Source organism: Polyodon spathula, chromosome 29, assembly GCF_017654505.1.
Source record: "Polyodon spathula isolate WHYD16114869_AA chromosome 29, ASM1765450v1, whole genome shotgun sequence".
In the NCBI taxonomy this organism is placed as follows: Eukaryota; Metazoa; Chordata; class Actinopteri; order Acipenseriformes; family Polyodontidae; genus Polyodon; species Polyodon spathula.
The window spans coordinates 622,026-645,608 of record NC_054562.1 but is presented as its reverse complement, the minus strand read 5'-3'; the positions used below and the strand labels follow the sequence as shown (position 1 = coordinate 645,608).

Sequence of the window (23,583 nt, the reverse complement as noted above, 5' to 3'; positions counted from 1 at the left end):
TGAATAATGTTCCCTTGTTAACATATTGAATTGCACCCCCTCTATATAGAATGAACTCCCTCAGCTTCATAGAGTCCAGTGAAAGCTGCTGAATAATGTTCCCTTTTTATCATATTGAATTGCACCCCCTCTATGTAGAGTGAACTCCCTCAGCTTCATAGATTCCATTGAAAGCTGCTGAATAATGTTCCCTTGTTATCATATTGAATTGCACCCCCTCTATGTAGAGTGAACTCCCTCAGCTTCATAGATTCCATTGAAAGCTGCTGAATAATGTTCCCTTTTTATCATATTGAATTGCACCCCCTCTATATAGAGTGAACTCCCTCAGCTTCATAGAGTCCAGTGAAAGCTGCTGAATAATGTTCCCTTGTTAACATATTGAATTGCACCCCTCTATATAGAATGAACTCCCTCAGCTTCATAGAGTCCAGTGAAAGCTGCTGAATAATGTTCCCTTGTTATCATATTGAATTGCACCCCCTCTATATAGAATGAACTCCCTCAGCTTCATAGAGTCCAGTGAAAGCTGCTGAATAATGTTCCCTTGTTAACATATTGAATTGCACCCCCTCTATATAGAATGAACTCCCTCAGCTTCATAGAGTCCAGTGAAAGCTGCTGAATAATGTTCCCTTGTTAACATATTGAATCAAACCCCCTCTATATAGAATGAACTCCCTCAGCTTCATAGAGTCCAGTGAAAGCTGCTGAATAATGTTCCCTTGTTAACATATTGAATTGCACCCCCTCTATATAGAATGAACTCCCTCAGCTTCATAGAGTCCAGTGAAAGCTGCATGGAATAGTGATTTTTCCAAATGTCCGAAAGACAAAAATCGTTTTCTTCAAAGACAAAACCCACGAGAAACCCATTTCGGTGCCTCGATCGTGGGGGTTGAAAAGAAATTAAGCAACGATAATGCAAATCTACAGGCTTGACTCTGAGTATCAATTTTGCTTTATTCTATTTCAAATTCCATTTTCTTTTTCTTTTTTTCTTTTTTTTGCAGGTGGACCCCGAGCTGGGAAGCGGGCAGATTTCGTTTTCTCGACTCGTTCCGTCGAATTGGATTACAGCGTCGAAATACAGAGATGAAGTCTTCCACACAAAACCTTCTCCTCCTGTTCTGTTCAGCAGCGATTCTGGTCTCCCACGGCAACTTGGTGATGTACGGTAAGAGTAATAATAATATAATAATAATAATAATAATAATAATAATAATGACAGGTGCTGGGTACTTTTGTCGTTGGCTGTTCAGAAGTATTTTTTTTTAAATCGGCAGCTGATGTTAGGACGCGAAGTAACCGAACAGTAAAAGGTGTTTTTTTATCTATTTCGGCAGGAAGGGAGTGAGGGGCGGGGGAAGGGAGGCAGGGAGGGGGGCAGGAGGGGGTGCTAGTCTAAATCCGCCAAGTTTCAGCTTAATTCTGGTCAATGCAAAAATGTAAGAAAGTCTGTCTGCCTGCCTGTCCGTCTGCCTATTTGTCTGGGTGTGTGTCTGTGTGTCCCTCTGTATGTATGTAGCAGTGGGAAGCCTTGTAGGGAAGCATTGTAAAGCACAGAGAGGTCTGGTAAAGCACAGGGAAGCATTGTAAAGTACAGAGAGGTCTGGTAAAGCATAGGGAAGCATTGTAAAGCACAGAGAGGTCTGGTAAAGCACAGGGAAGCATTGTAAAGCACAGAGAGGTCCCTGGTAAAGCATAGGGAAGCATTGTAAAGCACAGAGAGGTCTGGTAAAGCATATTAAACTAGCAAGCTGCAAAATCCTACTTTTATAAGGGTGATTGGATATTCTACTATAAATCAAGGCGAGAAAAAAACAGGGAAAAAATAAGCAGGTACTTTAAAATCAAACGTAAACAAAGGTTATATTTAGATGTGGAGTCGACACCATCTGTTCTGCGATGCCATGTGAGAGAGCGTGAGAGCGACGCGTCAAAACTGCAGCAGAAAAACCCTTTAGCATAAGAGCTGGAGAGAGCAAACACTGTTATCAGAAACCAGACAGAAACAAAACAGTATTCATTGTTGTTATCGGTTTTGTTATTATGAATCAATCATTTAGCTGCAGAGTCTCTTCCAATAGGACCTCGTTTGTTTGGCGTCTCATGCGAAGGACGGAGCACAAGGAGGTTCAGTGACTTGCTCAGGGTCTCTCACACACACACAGTGAGTCAGGGGCTGCTGCAGAGTCTCTTCCAATAGGACCTCGTTTGTTTGGCGTCTCGTCCGAAGGACGGAGCACAAGGAGGTTCAGTGACTCGCTCAGGGTCTCTCACACACACACAGTGAGTCAGGGGCTGCTGCAGAGTCTCTTCCAATAGGACCTCGTTTGCTTGGCGTCTCATGCGAAGGATGGAGCACAAGGAGGTTCAGTGACTCGCTCAGGGTCTCTCACACACACACAGTGAGTCAGGGGCTGCTGCAGAGTCTCTTCCAATAGGACCTCGTTTGTTTGGCGTCTCATGCGAAGGACGGAGCACAAGGAGGTTCAGTGACTCGCTCAGGGTCTCTCACACACACACACTGAGTCAGGGGCTGCTGCAGAGTCTCTTCCAATAGGACCTCGTTTGTTTGGCGTCTCGTCCGAAGGACGGAGCACAAGGAGGTTCAGTGACTTGCTCAGGGTCTCTCACACACACACAGTGAGTCAGGGGCTGCTGCAGAGTCTCTTCCAATAGGACCTCTTGTTTGTTTGGCAAGACGTGCGAAGGACGGAGCCTCGTGTTCATCCAAGTGACTCCTCGCTCAGGGTCTCTCACACACACACAGTGAGTCAGGGGCTGCTGCAGAGTCTCTTCCAATAGGACCTCGTTTGTTTGGCGTCTCGTCCGAAGGACGCAGCACAAGGAGGTTCAGTGACTCGCTCAGGGTCTCTCACACACATACAGGGAGTCAGTGTGAGCCGGGTGATTTGAACCTCCTGGTAACAAGACCCCTTTTCTTTAAGCGCTGGGACCAGCCAGCCTCAGCCAAACTGCAAAATAAAGTCTAGGAAACACTAGCAACTCTCATATCGAACCAAAAAAAAACTGCATTAGTTAAATGACATGTTGATTTCCAAAGCTCATTCTTTTATGAATCTTAATGTCACTTCCGAACACTCTCTCTAGATATGAGAAGATGGTTTGTTTTTTTCTGTAGACGATTTTTCAAACGATAAATGTCAAATCACACGGGATTTGCAGAGCAGAAATAGTTTTTTTTTTTAATTTTTAAAAGGGTCGTTAACTTAATAACCCACTCTTGCTAATGATGCTCTTTCCCTGTACATTAGCTATTGAAGCCACATTTAAAACTATGCAGCCAGGATCAATCACCACGAATCAGAATACATTAAGGGGTGAAGTTTAAGTCAAGTGCTGTCGTTTTGAAAATAATTTGTGGAAATGCTTTGCAATGCTTCCCTATGTTTTACCAGACCTCTTTGTGCTTAACAATGCTTCTCTATGCTTTACCAGACCTCTCTCTGCTTTACAATGCTTCCCTATGATTTACCAGACCTCTCTCTGCTTTGCAATGCTTCCTTATGCTTTACAAGACCTCTCTGTGCTTTACAATGCTTCCCTATGCTTTACAAGACCTCTCTGTGCTTTACAGTGCTTCCATATGCTTTACCAGACCTCTCTGTGCTTTACAATGGTTCCCTATGCTTTACCAGACCTCTCTGTGCTTTACAATGCTTCCCTATGATTTACCAGACCTCTCTGTGCTTTACAGTGCTTCCCTATTCTTTGCTACATGTTGCTGGATTGTGTTTGGTGTTGCTGTATAATATATAAAACTATGCAGATTGAAGCTCAGGGGGGTGTCTGAATCGTGTTTGGTGTTGCTGTATAATATATAAAACTATGCAGATTGAAGCTCAGGGGGGTGTCTGAATCGTGTTTGGTGTTGCTGTATAATATATAAAACTATGCAGATTGAAGCTCAGGGGGGCTGTCTGAATCGTGTTTGGTGTTGCTGTATAATATATAAAACTATGCAGATTGAAGCTCAGGGGGGCTGTCTGAATCGTGTTTGGTGTTGCTGTATAATATATAAAACTATGCAGATTGAAGCTCAGGGGGGCTGTCTGAATCGTGTTTGGTGTTGCTGTATAATATATAAAACTATGCAGATTGAAACTCAGGGGGGCTGTCTGAATCGTGTTTGGTGTTGCTGTATAATATATAAAACTATGCAGATTGAAGCTCAGGGGGGCTGTCTGAATCGTGTTTGGTGTTGCTGTATAATATATAAAACTATGCAGATTGAAGCTCAGGGGGGTGTCTGAATCGTGTTTGGTGTTGCTGTATAATATATAAAACTATGCAGATTGAAGCTCAGGGGGGCTGTCTGAATCGTGTTTGGTGTTGCTGTATAATATATAAAACTATGCAGATTGAAGCTCAGGGGGGCTGTCTGAATCGTGTTTGGTGTTGCTGTATAATATATAAAACTATGCAGATTGAAGCTCAGGGGGGCTGTTTGAATCGTGTTTGGTGTTGCTGTATAATATATAAAACTCTGGGATTAGACTGTCTGGATTAGACTGTCCTTCTGTCTCATTCAAGATAAGTACAGAGGTAGAAAGTAACATTTGTTCTCTATTTTTAGTTTGATTACACTACTAATGTGTCGTTTGCGTTCTTGACTCTTAATTAAGAATACTTATCTCTATCTCTATTCTCAAGAGGGAGAGAGAGAGAGAGAGAGAGAGAGAGGAGAGAGAGAGAGAGAGGGAGAGAGAGAGAGAGAGGAGAGAGAGGGGGGAGAGGAGAGGAGAGGAGAGAGAGGTTTTTATCTCCCCGTCTCTCTTTCTCCCCCTCTCTTTCTTGTCACATCACATACAATCAGATAATCCTAACAAGCTGAAAAAAGTATTCTTTCCAAAAGAAACTAAATTCTCATTGACTGCCTTCTGCACAGTTTACTACTGAATGCAATTAACAGTTTATTTCAGGAGAGCTGTCAGCTTGCATTACAGTGACACTGACGAGCAACAGCATACTGTGCTAGTCTAGCTGCTCTGGGCACACTGAATATTTCTCTCATCTTCTCTCTCCTCTCTCCCTCACTCCCATCTCTCTCTCTCTCTCTCTCTCCTCTCTCCTTTCCTCATCTCTCTCTCTCCTCTCCTCTCTCTCTCTCTCTCTCTCTCTCTCCTCCTCTCTCCTCTCTCTCTCTCCTCTCTCTCCCCTCCTCTCTCCTCTCTCCTCTCTCTCTCTCCTCCTCTCTCTCTCCTCCCCTCTCTCCTCACTCCCATATCCTCTCCTCTCTCTTTTCTCTCATCTCCTCTCTCCTCTCTCCTATCCTCTCTTTCTCCTCTCTCCTCTCTCTCATCTCCTCTCTCCTCTCTCTCATCTTCTCTCTCTCTCTCTCTCCCCTCTTCTCCTCTCTCCTCTCTCTCTCTCCCTTCCCTCTCTCTCTCTCCTCTCCTCTCCTCTCTCTCTCCTCCCTCTCTCTCTCCTCCCCTCTCTCTCCTCCTCTCTCTCTCTCTCTCTCTTCTCTCCTCTCTCCTCTCTCCTCTCCTCTCTCCTCTCTCTCCTCTCTCCTCTCTCCTCTCCTCTCTCCTCTCCTCTCTCTCTCTCCCCTCTCCTCTCCTCTCCTCTCTCCTCCTCTCCTCTCCTCTCTCCTCTCTCCTCTCTCCCATCTCCTCTCCTCTCTCCTTTCTCTCTCTCTCCTCTCTCTCTCTCTCCTCTCTCTCTCCTCTCCCTCTCTCTCTCTCCTCTCCCTCTCTCCTCTCTCTCTCTCTCCCTCTCTCTCCTCTCTCCTCTCTCTCCTCTCTCTCTCTCTCTCTCCTCTCTCTCTCCCTCTCTCCTCTCTCCTCCTCTCTCCTCTCCCCTCTTCTCTCTCTCCTCTCCTCTCTCTCTCTGTCTCTCCTCTCCTCTCTCTCCCTCTCCCTCTCCTCTCTCTCTCTCTCTCCTCTCTCCCTCTCTCCCTCTCGCTCTCTCTCTCTCTCTCCTCTCTCCTCTCCTTTCTCTCATCTCCTCTCTCCTCTCTTCTCACTCTCCCTCCCCCTTCTCCCACTTCCCATCCTCCTCTCCCATCCTCTCCTCCTCACTCCCCCTCTCTCCTTCACCCATCTCTCTCATCTTACGTCCCTCCTCTCTCGAGAGGAAAGAGCCAGTAGAGGAGGGGAGATTGGAGTAGGGGAAGAGAGAGAGGAGAGGACGTAGAGAGAGAGCGAGAGAGGAAGGAAGAGCGAGAGAGGGGAGAGAGGGGTAGAGGAGTGGAGGAGAGGAGAGTAGAGGGGGAGTAGCAGGAAGGTCTTAGGGGAGCCTCATTCCAGGAGAGAGAGAGAGAGAGAGAGAGAGAGAGAGAGGAGAGAGAGAGAGAGAGAGAGAGAGAGAGAGAGAGAGAGAGAGAGACGAGAGAGAGAGGAGAGAGAGAGAGAGAAGAGAGAGAGAGAGAGAGAGAGAGAGAGAGAGAGAGAGAGAGAGAGAGAGAGAGAGAGAGAGAGAGATATTCTACCTTCTATTACGATTTATTTAAATATAAATGATCTATCTATCTGTCTATCTATCAATCAATGTCAAAAAGTATGATTCCTATATTATTCAAGATAATGAAAACGTATTGGTATATACGCTACAATAGATTGAGCAATCTTCAATATACTGAAATATACCAATATATTCCATTGTATTTCTCAATATATTAAAATATATTTTCGTTCTGTGAGGGAGAGACAGGATTTTGCGAGCCTGGCCGAGAGGCCAGAGAAGCTGAGATCGGAACAGATGGCAAATTCGAGGTTAGCAGCGTTGGGTTAAAACCTTGACCGCTGTCTAGAACTGACCTGGACCTGACCATCAGGAGATAATTAACTAACGAGGTCTGTTAATTAGAGGTGCATTTGTTGTGTGTGTGAACTCCAAACTGCCCGAACTGAAAATCCTGAACAGGAGATTCTCATAAATTGTACATTAAGCAGTTTGATAAACTATCGTTTAACGTTATATAGATATATATAGACTATATATATATATATATATATATATATATATATATATATATTCATAGATTTCAAAAAGGGGGGGTATTTGAAATGTCTTAATACTGTGTTTCTTACCTTTATAAAGGATGTAAAAGGTTTTTTCAGATTTGGTACTTTCATGATAAACCGATGACAATACCCGGAAGGAAAAAAACTTTTTATGATCAATAAAATACATTATTTATGTAATTTTGTAGTTTCTTTTTGATTACACAGTATATATACTGTATAATACAGTATAATAAAAGATCAAGATTATGTTCATCTATCTATCTATCTATCTATCTATCTCTATCTATATTTCTTTATCTATTGCTCTATCAATCTATCTCTCTGTCAATCTATTGATCTATCGATCTATCATTTTATCTATCTATCTATCATTTTATCTATCTATCTATCTATCTATCTATGTATCTATGTATCTATGTATCTATCTATCTATCTGTCTGTCTGTCTGTCGGTCTGTCTGTCTGTCTGTCTGTCTGTCTGCCTATCTATCTTTCCTCTATCGAAGCAAAGACTCTGTTTATAATCCTGCCGCTATTAATAATAATAATAATAATAATAATAATAATAAATAATAATGGCACCAAAACGCTTTTCGACGAGGGTAGCGCTCTTTTAAAAGGTCTGATGCTCTCTGATTTGCGAATGACGAATGAAGACCCCGAATCGTTAGGGCTTCTGCTGTGATGACAGGACGAGAATGGCTTAGATCAACATCGCATTCCTGTCTTTGTCTGGATTTAGCGGAGGTGACGAGGCTTCCATGGTTCCGCTACCGCTCTGGTTGCTAGGTAATGGCAACCCCCCCACCCTCTCTCACGACCCCTAGCAGATGGGGAGGTCAAAGGTGACAGCTTATCAACCAAAAACAAAGACGGGAGAAAAATATATTTGAAAAAAACATCATTTTGTGACAGTGTTGATTAGATAAACAAGGGATGAAATGTGACTCGCGACTCTCTCCTCTCTCTTATCTCCCCTCTCTCCCTCTCCTCTGTCCCCTCTCTCCTCTCTCCTCTCCCCCCTTCACTCCCCTCTCCTCCCTTCTCTCCTCTCTCTCCTCTCATCTCCCCTCTCTCCCTCTCCTCTCTCCTCTACTCTCCCCTCTCTCCTCTCCTCTCCTCTCTCCTCTCCCCTCTCCCCTCCTCTCTCCTCTCTCCTCTCCTCTCTCTCTCTCTCCTCTCCTCTCTCTCCTCTCTCCTCTCCCTCTCTCTCTTCTCCTCTCTCTCCTCTCTCCTCTCTCCTCTCCCCTCTCTGCTCTCTCCTCTCTCCTCTCTCTCTCTTCTCTCCTCTCTCCTCTCTTCTCTCCCGAGAGAGAAGAGGAGAGGAGAGGCCTCTCTCTCTCTCCCTCTCCTTCTCTCTCTCTGTCTTCTCTCTCTCTCTCTCTCTCTCTCTCCTCTCTCCTCTCTCCTCTCTCCTCTCCCCTCTCTGCTCTCTCCTCTCTCTCGCTCTCTGTCTCCTATGGAGCCTGGCGAGAACTCAGAGACCTCCTCTCTCTCTCTCTCCTCTCTCGCCTCTCTCTCTCTCACTCCTCTCTCTCTCTCTATTATCGTCCTCTCTGGAGGATGAGTTAAATGAGGTAAATTCAATTTCTCAATATTACAAATATGTTATACTCGGTAACATTATTCAGTGGGTTTCATTCGACTTTATGAAGCAGAATAAGCTTGTTGATGGTAAGCGTGTGACCAGAGCTGTAGACAAATTGAAGATAGATCATCAGATTTGAGTATACCGGTAATTATAATAATTATTATGATAAATAGGCTAATGATACAGAATCTCGCTCGCTCCCCCTCCCTCTCTCTAGCCCCCCTTCTCTCTCCTCTCTCCCTATTTCTGTCTCTCTCTCTTGGTTCGAAAGCAGCAGGATGATATGTATGAGAAGGCAGACTGTGTTTAACTAGTCATGCCTGTGACAGACAGCTACAAGTGTGCCTCAGTGAAATATTTAAACACAGGGCTTTCCACACAACAATCAATCAAACCACGGGAGAAAGGAGAGAGGAGAGAGGGGAGAGGAGGAGAGGGGAGAGGGAATGGAGGAGAGAGAGGAAAGAGGAGAGGGAAGGAAAAGCGAAGACAAGAAGAGAGAGAGAGCAAGCAAGAGAAAAAGAGAGAATAGGAAGAGAGGGACGAGGGACAGTGTCAAATAAAGTGAGAGGCATAGAAATGGATTTGAAAAACACCTGTCAGCGATAATGTCAGTCACGCCAATCAGGGGGATGGGAAAATTGTCCTAATGTAGAACGCTGACAGACATGGCAGAGAAAACTGACACAAGATTGAGGGATGAAGAAAAGAAGAGGAGACCCCAGGGAGAAAAAAAGAGAAGAGCGAGGCGAAAAAACTAACAAGTTAAAGATTCTCGGCTCAATTTAGCGAGGGGCAGAAATGATGACAACAAACCGAACCGAGCAGAACAGAAATGGATTTTCAAACCACTCTCCTTTGAAAGGGTGGTCCGTGTTGAAATTGATAGCATAAGCAAGAGGCGCGAGAATGGATTTTAAAGATGGTCAGCGCTCCTGTAAAGGGAGGGGCCAGCAATCCTGTTAATAAAGCTAATAAGAGGTGAGAGAATGGATTTTAAAGATGGTCAGCGCTCCTTTAAAGGGAGGGGTTAGTGATCCTGTTAATAAAGCTAATAAGAGGTGAGAGAATGGATTTTAAAGATGGTCAGTGCTCTTTTAAAGGGAGGGGCCAGTGATCCTGTTAATAAAGCTAATAAGAGGTGAGAGAATGGATTTTAAAGATGGTCAGCGCTCCTTTAAAGGGAGGGGCCAGTGATCCTGTTAATAAAGCTAATAAGAGGTGAGAGAATGGATTTTAAAGATGGTCAGCGCTCCTTTAAAGGGAGGGGTCAGTGATCCTGTTAATAAAGCTAATAAGAGGTGAGAGAAGTTCCCTAGTCTAGTTGGGATTGGGAAAAGACTATGTTAATAAAAGAGCTTTTCTCTAAAGGGGGCAATTGATTGCAGTGAGCGGTTAATTGTTGTCCCTAAGAGGTGATGAAAACAAGGGACGGCGATCACCTGGCAGTCCTCTAGCAGATTTCTTATAATAACCATCGCCGTTCGAATAAACTTTCCAACTTTATATACGCTGCATAAAAAAAAAAACAGATTTCTAACCCTAACCCTTTTCTGATACAATTGCATATACAGTGCAAAAAAGATTTTCCCTTTAACTACGCTGCCTAACAACATGGAGATCTCTATTTGACAAGCGGGCAGGCGCTTAGTGGAGCGCCAGTGCGCGTTTTATTATTATTTTTCAAAACCGTGCGAGCGGGATTTGAAAGAGTTGAAAGTATATCTAGCTGTATTAAATATGCATGATATTTGTGCATGGCTGATTCAGAATCACTTTGTGGAGCGAATGTGGTGTTAGTTCGAGGCTGGCAAATATGCTGTTAGCCTTACAGGCAGGGTCAACTGTAAATGTTAACTTCTAAATTAGACTGTCACAAATCATATCTGTTTTAGCCGCTCTGACGTATGCATTCCAGATTGTGCTTTGTCAACGGCTTCCCGTTAGTTAATTATGTTGGATAACATTGAAATATAAGATAAAGATGTTTGCAGGTGTGTTGGTTTTAAAAGGAGGTTATCAGAGGAGGGATAGAAACTAGTAAATAAGACCATAAGAACATAAGAAAGGTTACAAACGAGAGGAGGCTGTTCGGTCCAATCTTGCTGGTTTGGTTTTTAGTAGCTTATTGATCCCAGAATCTCATCAAGCAGCTTCTTGAAGGATCCCAGGGTGTCAGCTTCAGCAACATTACTGGGGAGTTGGTTCCAGACCCTCATGATTCTCTGTGTGAAAAAAGTTGAAGATACGTTTTAAACGATGGTGAATTGGTTCCAATACCATGTTTCGGACCCCTCTATTAAGACTGGCCTCTCTCTCTCTCTCTCTCTCTCTCTCCGTCCCTCTCTCTCCTCTCTACCCCCGTGAGCGACGCAGGGGAGCAGACGCTCTCTAGAAAGAGTAGATGGGAGAGATGAGGGAGGAGAGAACGCAGTCTTCTCTTAGACCATCCTATCCCCACCACGCTCTCTCTCTCTCTCCATAAGAACAGGGACCTTTCCACCCCCCTCTCTCTCTCCTTTCTTAGTTTATTGATCTCAGGAGACCCTTTCCAGCCGGTCACTAAAGACGAGATCGTCTCGTCGGGTGGAACAGTCACTCTGACCTGCACGGTGGAGGACAACGACAACTCGTCCCTCCAGTGGTCAAACACTGCTCAGCAGACCCTGTACTTCGGGGAGAAGAGAGGTAAACTGACCATCTACCTGCCTGCCTGTCTGTCTGCATGTCTACCTGTCTGTCTGTGTGTCAGCGGTGTGTCCATGTCTACCACTGTCTGTGGTCAGCACTGACTCACTGTCTGTGTGTTCCCTTTTGAGACCCTTGAGAGAGTCAGAACCCTCCTTGTGCTCCGTCTTTCGGACGAGACATAAAACAAACGAGGTCCTATTGGAAGAGACTCTGCAGCAGCCCCTGACTCACTGTGTGTGTGTGAGAGACCCTGAGCGAGTCACTGAACCTCCTTGTGCTCCGTCCTTCGGATGAGACGCCAAACAACCAAGGTCCTATTGGAAGTGACTCTGCAGCAGCCCCTGACTCACTGTGTGTGTGTGTGAGAGACCCTGAGCGAGTCACTGAACCTCCTTGTGCTCCGTCCTTCGGATGAGACGCCAAACAAGCAAGGTCCTATTGGAAGAGACTCTGCAGCAGCCCCTGACTCACTGTGTGTGTGTGAGAGACCCTGAGCAAGTCACTGAACCTCCTTGTGCTCCGTCCTTCGGATGAGACGCAAACAAACGAGGTCCTATTGGAAGAGACTCTGCAGCAGCCCCTGACTCACTGTATGTGTGTGAGAGACCCTGAGCGAGTCACTGAACCTGCCAATTTTACCTGCCAGATCGGTAGAGCAGCAGAATATAAGTGACAATATTCCTGGTTTAATCTGGCTGACTCTACCAGTCGATTTCAGCTGAGCAGACTAAAAACAAAAGGTGCCTATCATACAAAAAAATGATTTGATTTTATTGCAGAAAAACAGGAAATGACTCAAACACTCTGGATTTTTGTTTTCAGTGATAGGCTATGTTGAAGTTTTTTACTACTAAACCAAGGAAAGTCTTTTTGCCTTGCCAAAAGCGACTGTCTAAATTTATAAAAATCAAAGGTGCAATTAAGTTATAACCTCTATCTCTCTCACGTCGTCACTGGGCACAATGATATATATATATATATATATATATATATATATATTATATAATATATATAGAATTATATTATATAACAAACGTAATTATAACCATATTTTATTTTGAAAAGGTCTCGAAAAAGCTAACCTTGTAGGTGCAGAAAGTTTTCAGTCTCTCGTACTGACTGAAGAGTTTTACTGACCATCTTTGGGAAACACTAGGAGGGGTGAATTCTGCAAATAACTCTAAAAACAAAAGTGGCTGAACTCTCTCCCTCCCTCTCTCTCTCCGTCTCTTCTCCCCTCTCTCTCTATCCCTCTCTCTCTCTCCTCTCTCCCTCCTCTCTCTCTCCCCGAGAAGAGGAGTGGAAGTAGCTAGGGGTGGAGTGGGAACTAGAGAGGAGAGGGGGAGAAGAGCTCGTGTTGAGAACGCCTTTACCTTGAGGCCTCTCTCTCTCTCTCTCTCTCCCCCCTCTCTCTCTCTCCCCCCCTCTCTCTCCCCCTCTCTCTTCTCCCTCTCTATCCCTCTCTCTCTCTCTCTCTCTCTCTCTCTCTCTCTCTCTCTCTCCTCCTCTCTCCTTCTCTCTCTCTCTCTCTCTCTCTCTCTCTCCTCTCCCTCTCCCCTTCTCCTCTCCCTCTCTCCCCCTCTCTCTCTCTCTCTCAGCCCTGAGGGATAACAGGATCCAGCTGGTGAAGTCGACGCCCACGGAGCTGTCAATCAGCATTTCTGAAGTGGAGCTGTTGGACGAGGGAGAATACACCTGCTCCATATTCACCATGCCTGTGAGGACAGCGAAAGCGACTGTCACTGTGCTGGGTGAGCCTCTCTGTCACTGTGCTGGGTGAGCCTGTCTGTCACTGTGCTGGGTGAGCCTCTCTGTCACTATGCTGGGTGAGCCTGTCTGTCACTGTGCTGGGTGAGCCTCTCTGTCACTGTGCTGGGTGAGCCTGTCCGTGACTGTGCTGGGTGGCCTGTCCGTCACTGTGCTGGGTGAGCCTGTCCGTCACTGTGCTGGGTGAGCCTGTCTGTCACTGTGCTGGGTGAGCCTCTCTGTCACTGTGCTGGGTGAGCCTCTCTGTCACTGTGCTGGGTGAGCCTGTCTGTCACTGTGCTGGGTGAGCCTCTCTGTCACTGTGCTGGGTGAGCCTGTCCGTCACTGTGCTGGGTGAGCCTGTCTGTCACTGTGCTGGGTGGCCTGTCTGTCACTGTGCTGGGTGGCCTGTCTGTCACTGTGCTGGGTGAGTCTGTGAGTCTGTGTGAGCCTGAGAGCCTCTGTCAATGAGTCTGTCTGTCTGTCTGTCTATCTATGAATCTGTCAATGAGTCTGTCTGTCTGTGTTTGTGTCTGTGAGTCTGTCTGTGTGTCTCTCTGTCTGTCTGTCTGTCTGTCTGTCTGTCTGTCTGCCTGCCTGCCCCGGGACGTGACAGGACAGACAGACGGACGCGGACAAACACACTCAGAACCAGGTATGCTTTTTATTTATATAGTGACTGTTTTGTGTTTATTTTTAATAGTCTGATACATTATATACCTTGATTCTGTCTGTCAAACACACACACATTTAAAAAGTATCATCTGCGTAACAGCATCATTTGTGACGTAAGACAGAGAACCGAGATGAGAGACGTGAGCTGAGGCGTAGACTGTAGAAGATAGACCAGAGACAGGGAGGTAAGAACGTCCTCAGTAGCCACCCATCGTGCAGTATTAAACACTGCACTCTCTCTCTCTCTCTCTCTCTCTCTCTCTCTCTCTCTCGCTCTCTCTCTCTCTATCTCTCTCTCTCTCCCTCTCTCTCTCTCTCCCTCTCCTCAGGGGTCCCACAGAAGCCTCGGATTTCGGGGAACACCGATCCCGTCGAGGATGGGGGGAAGCTCAAACTCACCTGCACCACTTCAGGAAGCAAACCCCCAGCGAAACTGCGCTGGTGGAAAGAGGGACAAGAACTGGAAGGTGAGTGTGTGTGTGTGTGTGTGTCTGTCTGGCTGCCTGTCTGTGTGTGTGTGTGTGTGTGTGTGTGTGTGTGTGTGTGTCTGTCTGTCTGTGTGTGTGTGTGTGTGTCTGTCTGTCTGTCTGTCTGTCTGTCTGTCTGTGAGTCTGTGCTCTGACAGATACACTACACACAAACACACACACACACACACACACACACACACACACACACACACACACACACACACACAGTTAAATTGGTACCATGGACATTACCCCACTGTAATGGCCCACTGTAATGGTGTGGGTGAGCACACGTGCATTCCCTCAGTAACTGCTCTGCAAACAAACAGCAATTACACACGTTTGAAGTTCTGGTAATAAACCAGGAGACTGACTGGGAGCTCTCGTCCCCTCTTAGGCTTCCCCAGCACGGTGGAGTCGGACCCTGACGGCCGCTCCTTCAAGGTGACCAGCGACATCGTGCTGACCGTCACGAAGTCGGACAACCGCGCCACCATCAGATGCTCCGTCGACCACGAGTCAATGCCCTCCGCGGAGAAATTCACCGAAGAGAAGATCGAAGTGCTGTGTGAGTTGAGGACTACACCTCCCATCATCCTCTGCTGTTGCTTCATGGGAAACGTAGTTCCTTTTTGGGGGGCGGAGTTCGGAGTTTTTTTGTTTAACAGTATATCAAGGCAATTGCTGTGTAGTCAACCCAACCCCTCCTCCCTCCTCTCTCTCTCTCTCTCTCTCTCTCTCTCTCTCTCTCTCTCTCTCTCTCTCTCTCTCTCTCTCTCTCTCTCTCTCAGTCAAACCCTCAGTGGTGATCAAGCCCATGAACAATCTGCCGAGAGAAGGAGACAGATTCCACCTGGACTGTGTGGGCTTAGGAAATCCAGAGTGAGTCTCTCTGTCTGTCTGTCTGTCTGCAATCATATTGTAACTGCAGTTTAATATCACTAGACTGGACTGGAATTACATTGTAACTGCAGTTTAATATCACTGGACTGGACTGGAATTACATTGTAACTGCAGTTTAATATCACTAGACTGGACTGGAATTACATTGTAACTGCAGTTTAATATCACTGACTGGACTGGAATTACATTGTAACTGCAGTTTAATATCACTGGACTGGACTGGAATTACATTGTAACTGCAGTTTAATATCACTAGACTGGACTGGAAATTACATTGTAACTGCAGTTTAATATCACTAGACTGGACTGGAATTACATTGTAACTGCAGTTTAATATCACTAGACTGGGCTGGAATTACATTGTAACTGCAGTTTAATATCACTGGACTGGACTGGAATTACATTGTAACTGCAGTTTAATATCACTAGACTGGACTGGAATTACATTGTAACTGCAGTTTAATATCACTGGACTGGACTGGAATTACATTGTAACTGCAGTTTAATATCACTAGACTGGACTGGAATTACATTGTAACTGCAGTTTAATATCACTAGACTGGGCTGGAATTACATTGTAACTGCAGTTTAATATCACTGGACTGGACTGGAATTACATTGTAACTGCAGTTTAATATCACTAGACTGGGCTGGAATTACATTGTAACTGCAGTTTAATATCACTAGACTGGACTGGATGAAACTGATATGCAATGGGGGTACCTGATGTAGCTGGGTTGTGATCTCTCTCTCACGGGACAGTCCCACATCGTTCTCCTGGAGGAAGGAGAGCGGGGAGCTGCCTGTACTGTCCAAGAAAGAGGACAACAGACTGGTGTTCGAGGCCCTCAACAAATCTGACGATGGGACGTACCACTGCGAGGCTAGAAACAGCATCGGAGCTGGAGAAGGGAGCTACATACTGCATGTGCAAGAGAGGAGAGAGGAGAGAGGAGAGAGAGAGAGAGAGAGAGAGAGGAGAGGGAGAGAGAGAGAGGAGAGAGGAGGTGGAGAGAGAGGAGAGAGGAGAGGAGAGAGAGGGGAGGGGAGAGAGAGAGAGAGGAGAGAGGAGAGGGAGAGGAGAGAGAGGGGAGGAGAGAGATTGAAGAGATCCCATCCCTCTCTCCCTCTCCTTCTCTCCTCCTCCATCTCCTCCATCCCTCCTCTCTATCTCCTTTCTCCACTTCGCTCTCGCTCCTCTCCTCTCTCCATCCCTCTCCCCTCTCCTTCTCCTCTCAGAGGAGGGGAGAGGATGGATTCCCCTCAGATCTGAGGGGAGTCCTCTCCTCTCTCTAGGGGAGACCTCTCCTCGTGACGGAGTCCTAGGTCTCTTCCTCTCTCTAGAGGAGGACTACCTGCACTCTCCGAGAGAGGAGAGAGGAGAGGCCCCTCTCCACTCAGGATCCTTCCTCCGAGAGACTCTAGAGAGGAAGCTTCGAGAGGGAGCGAGTCCTCTGAGGAGAGGGGAGGATAGTGTACTAGAGATGAGTGAGGAGAGAGGAGAGAGGAGAGAGAAGCGCTCTCCTTTCATCATCTCATTATCAGACCCTTCTGGAAAACAACTCAAACATTTTTGTTTTGTTTTGTGTTGTTTTGCATTTCACAGCGCTTCTATGAACCCTAAAACTTCCAGTCCAATAAACATTTCTCTAGCGCTTTTTTTTTTGAAGGTTGACCTTCAAAAAAAAAAAAAAAAACACAGAAAAAATATAATATTCTACAATTTAGCATTTGATATATTCACAAACATCTGTTTCATAATAATTGTAGCGAGAGAGGGACAAACATATATATGTATAGATAGATAGATAGATAGATAGATAGATATTGCTGCATTGTAGAGACAGATAGACAGATAGATTGATAGACAGATTGATTGATTGATTGCTGCATTGTGACCCCTATTTTTTAAACTGCGGATTTGAACCCCAGACTGCAGTCCCTTTGATGTTTTTTAACAGGGGGAGGGCTTCCATTTCCCAGAAGGGTTCGGCCCATCATGCTCACTGCAATTTACTTTTTATTTTGTCATCAACTTATCTTCATTTTTTTTTTCACCCATCCATCACTCCATTTTTCCTTTTTCCTCACCTTCTCTCTCTCCTCTCTCTTTATCTCCCTCTCCCTGTCTCTCCCTCTCTCCCTCCTCCTCTCCCTCTCTCCCTCTCTTTCTCTCCCCACTCTCCTCTCCTCTCTCTCTCTCTCTCTCTGTCTGTCTCTCCCTCCTCCTCCTCCCTCTCTCTCCCTCTCTCCCTCACCTCTCTCATTCTGCTCATCTTTATTGTCAGAGCTCTCTCCTCCCTCTCTCACTCCCTCCATCAGCAGCACTCTTTCTCCAGACAGTCTGACACACTCCCCCACTTCCAGCAAGGCACACAGGGACACTACAGGTAACCAAGAGCGACAGAAAGTCCAGCCCGTTTCCATTAGCAACGATCGTCAGTTTAAAAAAAAAAAAGAAAGAAAAATCTCTCTCAAGCTACAGCTCTGGGCAAAAAAAGTTTTGAATCACCTAGAATTTTAGAACTGAGATATAATAAATAACATAAAAATAAAAAATAACCTATATGAACATAATTTAATTAATATCTTAACAAGAGAACATTATTCAGCAGCTCTCACTGGACTCTGTGAAGCTGAGGGAGTTCATTCTATATAGAGGGGGTGCAATTCAATATGTTAACAAGGGAACATTATTCAGCAGCTTTCATTGGACTCTATGAAGCTGAGGGAGTTCATTCTATATAGAGGGGGTGGAATTCAATATGATAACAAGGGAACATTATTCAGCAGCTTTCACTGGACTCTATGAAGCTGAGGGAGTTCATTCTATATAGAGGGGGTGCAATTCAATATGTTAACAAGGGAACATTATTCAGCAGCTTTCACTGGACTCTATGAAGCTGAGGGAGTTCATTCTATATAGAGGGGGTGCAATTCAATATGTTAACAAGGGAACATTATTCAGCAGCTTTCACTGGACTCTATGAAGCTGAGGGAGTTCATTCTATATAGAGGGGGTGCAATTCAATATGTTAACAAGGGAACATTATTCAGCAGCTTTCACTGGACTCTATGAAGCTGAGGGAGTTCATTCTATATAGAGGGGGTGCAATTCAATATGTTAACAAGGGAACATTATTCAGCAGCTTTCACTGGACTCTATGAAGCTGAGGGAGTTCATTCTATATAGAGGGGGTGCAATTCAATATGTTAACAAGGGAACATTATTCAGCAGCTTTCACTGGACTCTATGAAGCTGAGGGAGTTCATTCTATATAGAGGGGGTGCAATTCAATATGTTAACAAGGGAACATTATTCAGCAGCTTTCACTGGACTCTATGAAGCTGAGGGAGTTCATTCTATATAGAGGGGGTGCAATTCAATATGTTAACAAGGGAACATTATTCAGCAGCTTTCACTGGACTCTATGAAGCTGAGTGAGTTCATTCTATATAGAGGGGGTGCAATTCAATATGTTAACAAGGGAACATTATTCAGCAGCTTTCACTGGACTCTATGAAGCTGAAAGAGTTCATTCTATATAGAGGGGGTGCATTAGGTGTTACAAGGGAACATTAGAGCTTTCACTGGACTCTAATTCTATGAGGGAGTTCGATTTTATACTGAAGGTAGACAGAAAGAAAGGATGCTTCTTTTGGCCCCCTTCATAATGTCCCCAATATAAGAGGTTAGAGTCCTCACGCAATGAAAGAGAAATATTACTTTGCCCAGGGGTTTACATAAAGGGGATTTCAAACCAAGAAATCTGAGAACGAGATTCCAAAAGAATGTTAACTTACAGAACATAAAATCTCTAAGAAGAAACGAAAGAAAGAAAGAAAGAAAGAAAGAAAGAAAGAAAGAAAGAACGAAAGAAAAAATTGGTCATTTTATGATTCCATTGTCGATTTTTGCTTGTGTGTGAAAACAATAGACCTTTTTTCAATACTGTTTCTCATTCTCTCTCCCTCCCTTCTCTCCCCAATATCATCAATCCAACCATCTCTATCACATGACCAGGGGTCATCAAGGGGCCAGGTACCATCTCTCATCTCCCCCTCTGTCCGTCCGTCCGTTCGTCCGTCCATCCGTCCGTCTGTCTGTCTGTCTGTCTGCCTCCCTCTGTGTCAGACATTTATGGACAGTCTGTTGGACTGTGTCTGGTAACAATACAAAACTGAGAGATTTGAAATCCTCACAACTATCAACGGTACCATTGTTAAGTCTATAGGAAGTTTATAGAGATTAATTATATAGAATAATAATAAGTATTATTATTATTATTATTATTATTATTATTATTATTATTATTATTATTATTATTATTTTGAATATTATTATTATTTTTTTTTTGAATTAAACACAGACATTTATAATAATTCACAGCTCTGGCCAAAAGTTTTGCATCATCACCCCTCGATATAGAATGAACTCCCTCAGCTTCATAGAGTCCAGTGAAAGCTGCTGAATAATGTTCCCTTGTTAACATATTGAATTGCACCCCCTCTATATAGAATGAACTCCCTCAGTTTCACAGAGTCCAGTGAAAGCTGCTGAATAATGTTCCCTTGTTAACATATTGAATTGCACCCCCTCTATATAGAATGAACTCCCTCAGTTTCATAGAGTCCAGTGAAAGCTGCTGAAAAATGTTCCCTTGTTAACATATTGAATTGCACCTCCACTATATAGAATGAACTCATTATATTTTAATGATGTTTCAATCCTAAAATTCTAGCTAATGCTAAACTTTTGTCCAGAGCTGTATGACAATATTTTACCCTAATAATAATAATAATAATAATAATAATAATAATAATAATAATAATAATAATAACCCCACTTATATAGCTAAATCCCTCCCGTGTTGTGTTTTAATGCTTGACGCAGTCTGTGTTAGCCAATAAGCAACGACCTTTCCCCACTGTGTGACCGCGTCTCTTTCTCCCTCTCTCCTCTGATTGGCAGACCCGACGGCTATGCCCGCCTCCAGCAGCATAGACCACGCTGTGATTGGCGGAGTGGTGGCGGTTATTGTCTTCATCCTTCTGTGTCTGTTGATCGTGTTGGGACGCTACTTGATCAGACACAAAGGTACAGAGTCCCCTGGGAATTACTTTTTTTGCTTTTGTTTTGAACAATTGCATATTGATTGATTCATTTTCAAAAGCATTTTTTTAAATGACGTCACGGCACTCACACGTGACGCACACAGAAAAAATAAATAATTCAATAAATATATAAATGATTTGTTCTTCTTTTAGACTCGCCCGCTAAGTAATAAACGTGTGTGTTATTTATTCAAAAAAAAAAAAAAAAACAACAACAACCGAAAAAATTAAGCAACGCATCTCTTCATCGGATTGTATTCAAAGAAATATATTATATATAATATTATATATATATATATATATATATATATATATATATATATATATATATATAATAACGCCTTATTTAAAGCTTAGAGCCAGCATTATTTAGAGCTAGCAATTCATATGTTTCCTTTATCTAATTAGCCTTCAGCCCAGTTTAATTTGAAGGGATTTACTGCCCTCTAGAGGAATAGCAGTGCTCTGCGGGTGAGCTGGTTTGTGTTCATTCTCTACCGACCATTTTTCAGGAGGTCTGATTAATTCACTAACTCTCTCTCCCTCTCCCTCTCTCCATCTCCTCGCCCTCTCTCTCTCTCCCCTCTCCCCTCTCCAGCAGTACCCCTCCCCCTCCCTCTCCCAATCTGCATACTAGAGGGTGAGCGAGAGTAGATCGCTCCGGAGAGGAGGGTGCATACTCACTAGTCGGACCTCTCTACCTCTCCCATCTCTCTCTCTTTCTACGTCTGCTACCACACCTACCTCATATCACTCTTGGAGAGTCCCCTATCCTCGCGCCTCTCGCTTCTACCTCTCTCGCTCTCTCTCACCTCCCTCCTGTCTCCCCTCCCCTCCTCTCTCTCCTCTCTCTCCTCTCTCCCCTCTCCCCTCTCCTCGCCCTCTCTCTTTCTCCCCTCTCTCGCTCTCTCTCACCTCCCTCATGTCTCCCCTACCCTACTCTCTCCCCTCCTCTCTCTCCTCTCTCTCCTCTCTCTCCCCTCCCCCTTTCTCCCTCTCACCGTCTCCCCTCTCACAGGGACGTACCTAACCCACGAAGCGAAAGGCTCCGATGACGCTCCCGACGCCGACACAGCAATCATCAACGCCGAAGCGGGACAGTCCGGAGCAGAGGATAAGAAAGAATACTTTATCTAGAGACGGGAGAGAGAGAGAGAGAGAGAGAGAGAGAGAGAGAGAGAGAGAGAGAGAGAGAGAGAGAGAGAGAGAGAATCGCTACGATCATCAACAGCACCACTGTAGAAGGACTCACAGCTCAGGCAAAAAGTTAAAAAACAAAACAAAATATGAACATAATAATTTAATTTAACGTCATGTAAACAAGGATAAAAACATCTGCATAAGTATGCGGTACAGTAGTATTTCATGTTAGATTTTATTAAGTGTGTGAGGGAAAATTACAAAGCACTGGTGAGTAATTCAATATGTTAGCGTGTATTATTCAGCAGCTTTCATTGGACTTGATGACGCTGAATCCATCCATTCCTACAACCAGAGCTGTAGAAAGTGGTGGTGAGAATAGGGGGGCGCGGTTAGGCGAGAATGAACCAATGAGAAACGCGTATCTGTCAACTTGTGTCTCTATCTATCCTGATCCAAAGCTTTCTGTATCTACCCACTGTTAACTGTAGAGGATATATATATATATATATATATATATATATATATAGTATATATATATATATATATATATATATATATATATATATATATTCGGAATGTGGTGGGATTGAGATTTTGTTCCCAAGCCCTTCTGAAGTTCTGAAGTTTTGTTGACTGAACCAACGATCTGAACCCAGACCCTGAAGCTCCCTGCTAACCCTGCCTGGGTGCAATGCAACGACCCTCCAGGACTGTGATTGGTCGATTGCACACACGCTGGTCTGAAGCATCATGACTCCCCGCATGATTTACACTTGACTGTTAGAAATCTAGAGGGTCGATAGATCAATTATCACTAAGCAGTGTGTGTGTGTGTGTGTGTGTGTGTGTGTGTGTGTGTGTGTGTGTGTGTGTGTGGCTCGATACAAGGAGGTTCAAATCACCCGGCTCAGCCCCTGCCTCACTGTGTGTGTGTGAGAGACCCTGAGCAAGTCACTGAACCTCCTTGTGCTCCGTCCTTCGGATGAGACGCCAAACAAACGAGGTCCTATTGGAAGAGACTCTGCAGCAGCCCCTGACTCACTGTGTGTGTGTGAGAGACCCTGAGCAAGTCACTGAACCTCCTTGTGCTCCGTCCTTCGCATGAGACGTATATATATATATATATATATATATATATATATATATATATATATATATATATATATATATATATATATAAAATCATAACTCATACAGCATTTGTTATGGTTATGTTTCTTGATACCTATTGAAAATTGCTGCAGTTTTTTTTTTTTTTTTTTTTTGGGGGGGGGGGGGGGGATTTTCCTGCATATTTTTTGGAGTATGCAGTTCTTATTTTGCGGATTGTGGTAGTGAACCCCCCACCCCCCCCACCCCCTCCCGGCCACCGTACCAACCAAACATACCATAAGTAATATATTTGCCACTTATGATAGCAATCGCTTTCATTTTCATGAACAGGAATTTAATGAGATTGATGGATTCCCTCACCACCAGATGGCGCTGAATTCCAATAAATCCTCAATCAATCTCATGTCTGCGATACAGAATATATATATATATATATATATATATATATATATATATATATATATATATATCGTCTTTCGTCTTTCGCGAGAAAGCGCGTTTTGGCAAATGTTTATTGCGAAAATCAATTTTTATAGTTTAAAATCAAAACAATTTGGAAAAAAAAATAGGGAAAAGACAATGATAAAAGATACCCCCTTTAAATAATAAACATTAAATGTTGACTTTAAAAAAACAAAACGTGGCGATTTAACAATAAGTTAGAAGCGTTTTGCGCTTCTTTTAAAAGCGTTGGTATCTCCGCTATCTGACCCAAGCCCGCTTATTGATGGGAGAAACAGCGAGAGAGGCGTGTTTCCACCCGGTCTAGTGGTGACTGTCCAGCTCACAATCCATGCCTTTCCAACGCGGCGATTCCTTGAGTCCATCCTGTCACCCTACACCGACGCACCAGCTTCCTTTGCAGATTTCCAAATTCCTACCTTCCTTGAAATGTTAACTAGTCATTGTCAAGCTGTCTCTAATAAAGAGAACGCTGTTATTGTTATTATTATTATTATTATTATTTATTATTATTATTATTATTATTATAATTTATAATATTAAACATTAATATTTAGTCTCTCTTAAAAATTTCGGACCTAAGCAATAGCACAATGTGAGGTCGGTGTTATAAAGGCTCGTATTTTAAACGCTGAGAACGAATGGAAATAACAAAAGCGCAAAAATGGATTAGGATC

At 44.0% G+C, this 23,583-nt stretch overlaps 1 protein-coding gene across 3 annotated transcripts; it reads left to right on the top strand.

Annotated features, from left to right (window-relative positions):
* Positions 1-990: 990 nt before the first annotated feature.
* On the top strand, positions 991-22,324 carry LOC121302225 (cell adhesion molecule 3-like). 3 transcript variants are annotated; one of them, XM_041232058.1, is made up of 11 exons: positions 991-1,177; positions 11,130-11,276; positions 12,878-13,030; positions 14,030-14,167; positions 14,568-14,738; positions 14,962-15,052; positions 15,836-16,006; positions 17,360-17,463; positions 19,098-19,115; positions 20,046-20,171; positions 21,207-22,324. In XM_041232058.1, exons 1-11 carry the CDS (start codon positions 1,096-1,098, stop codon positions 21,323-21,325), a joined length of 1,320 nt encoding a protein of 439 aa, XP_041087992.1. In that variant the 5' UTR covers positions 991-1,095; the 3' UTR covers positions 21,326-22,324. The 3 variants fall into 3 exon arrangements, with proteins under 3 accessions (XP_041087992.1, XP_041087993.1, XP_041087994.1); XM_041232059.1 differs by lacking the exon at positions 17,360-17,463 and having other exon boundaries at positions 992-1,177; positions 19,096-19,115; XM_041232060.1 differs by lacking the exons at positions 17,360-17,463; positions 19,098-19,115 and having other exon boundaries at positions 992-1,177; positions 20,044-20,171.
* Positions 22,325-23,583: the final 1,259 nt, after the last annotated feature.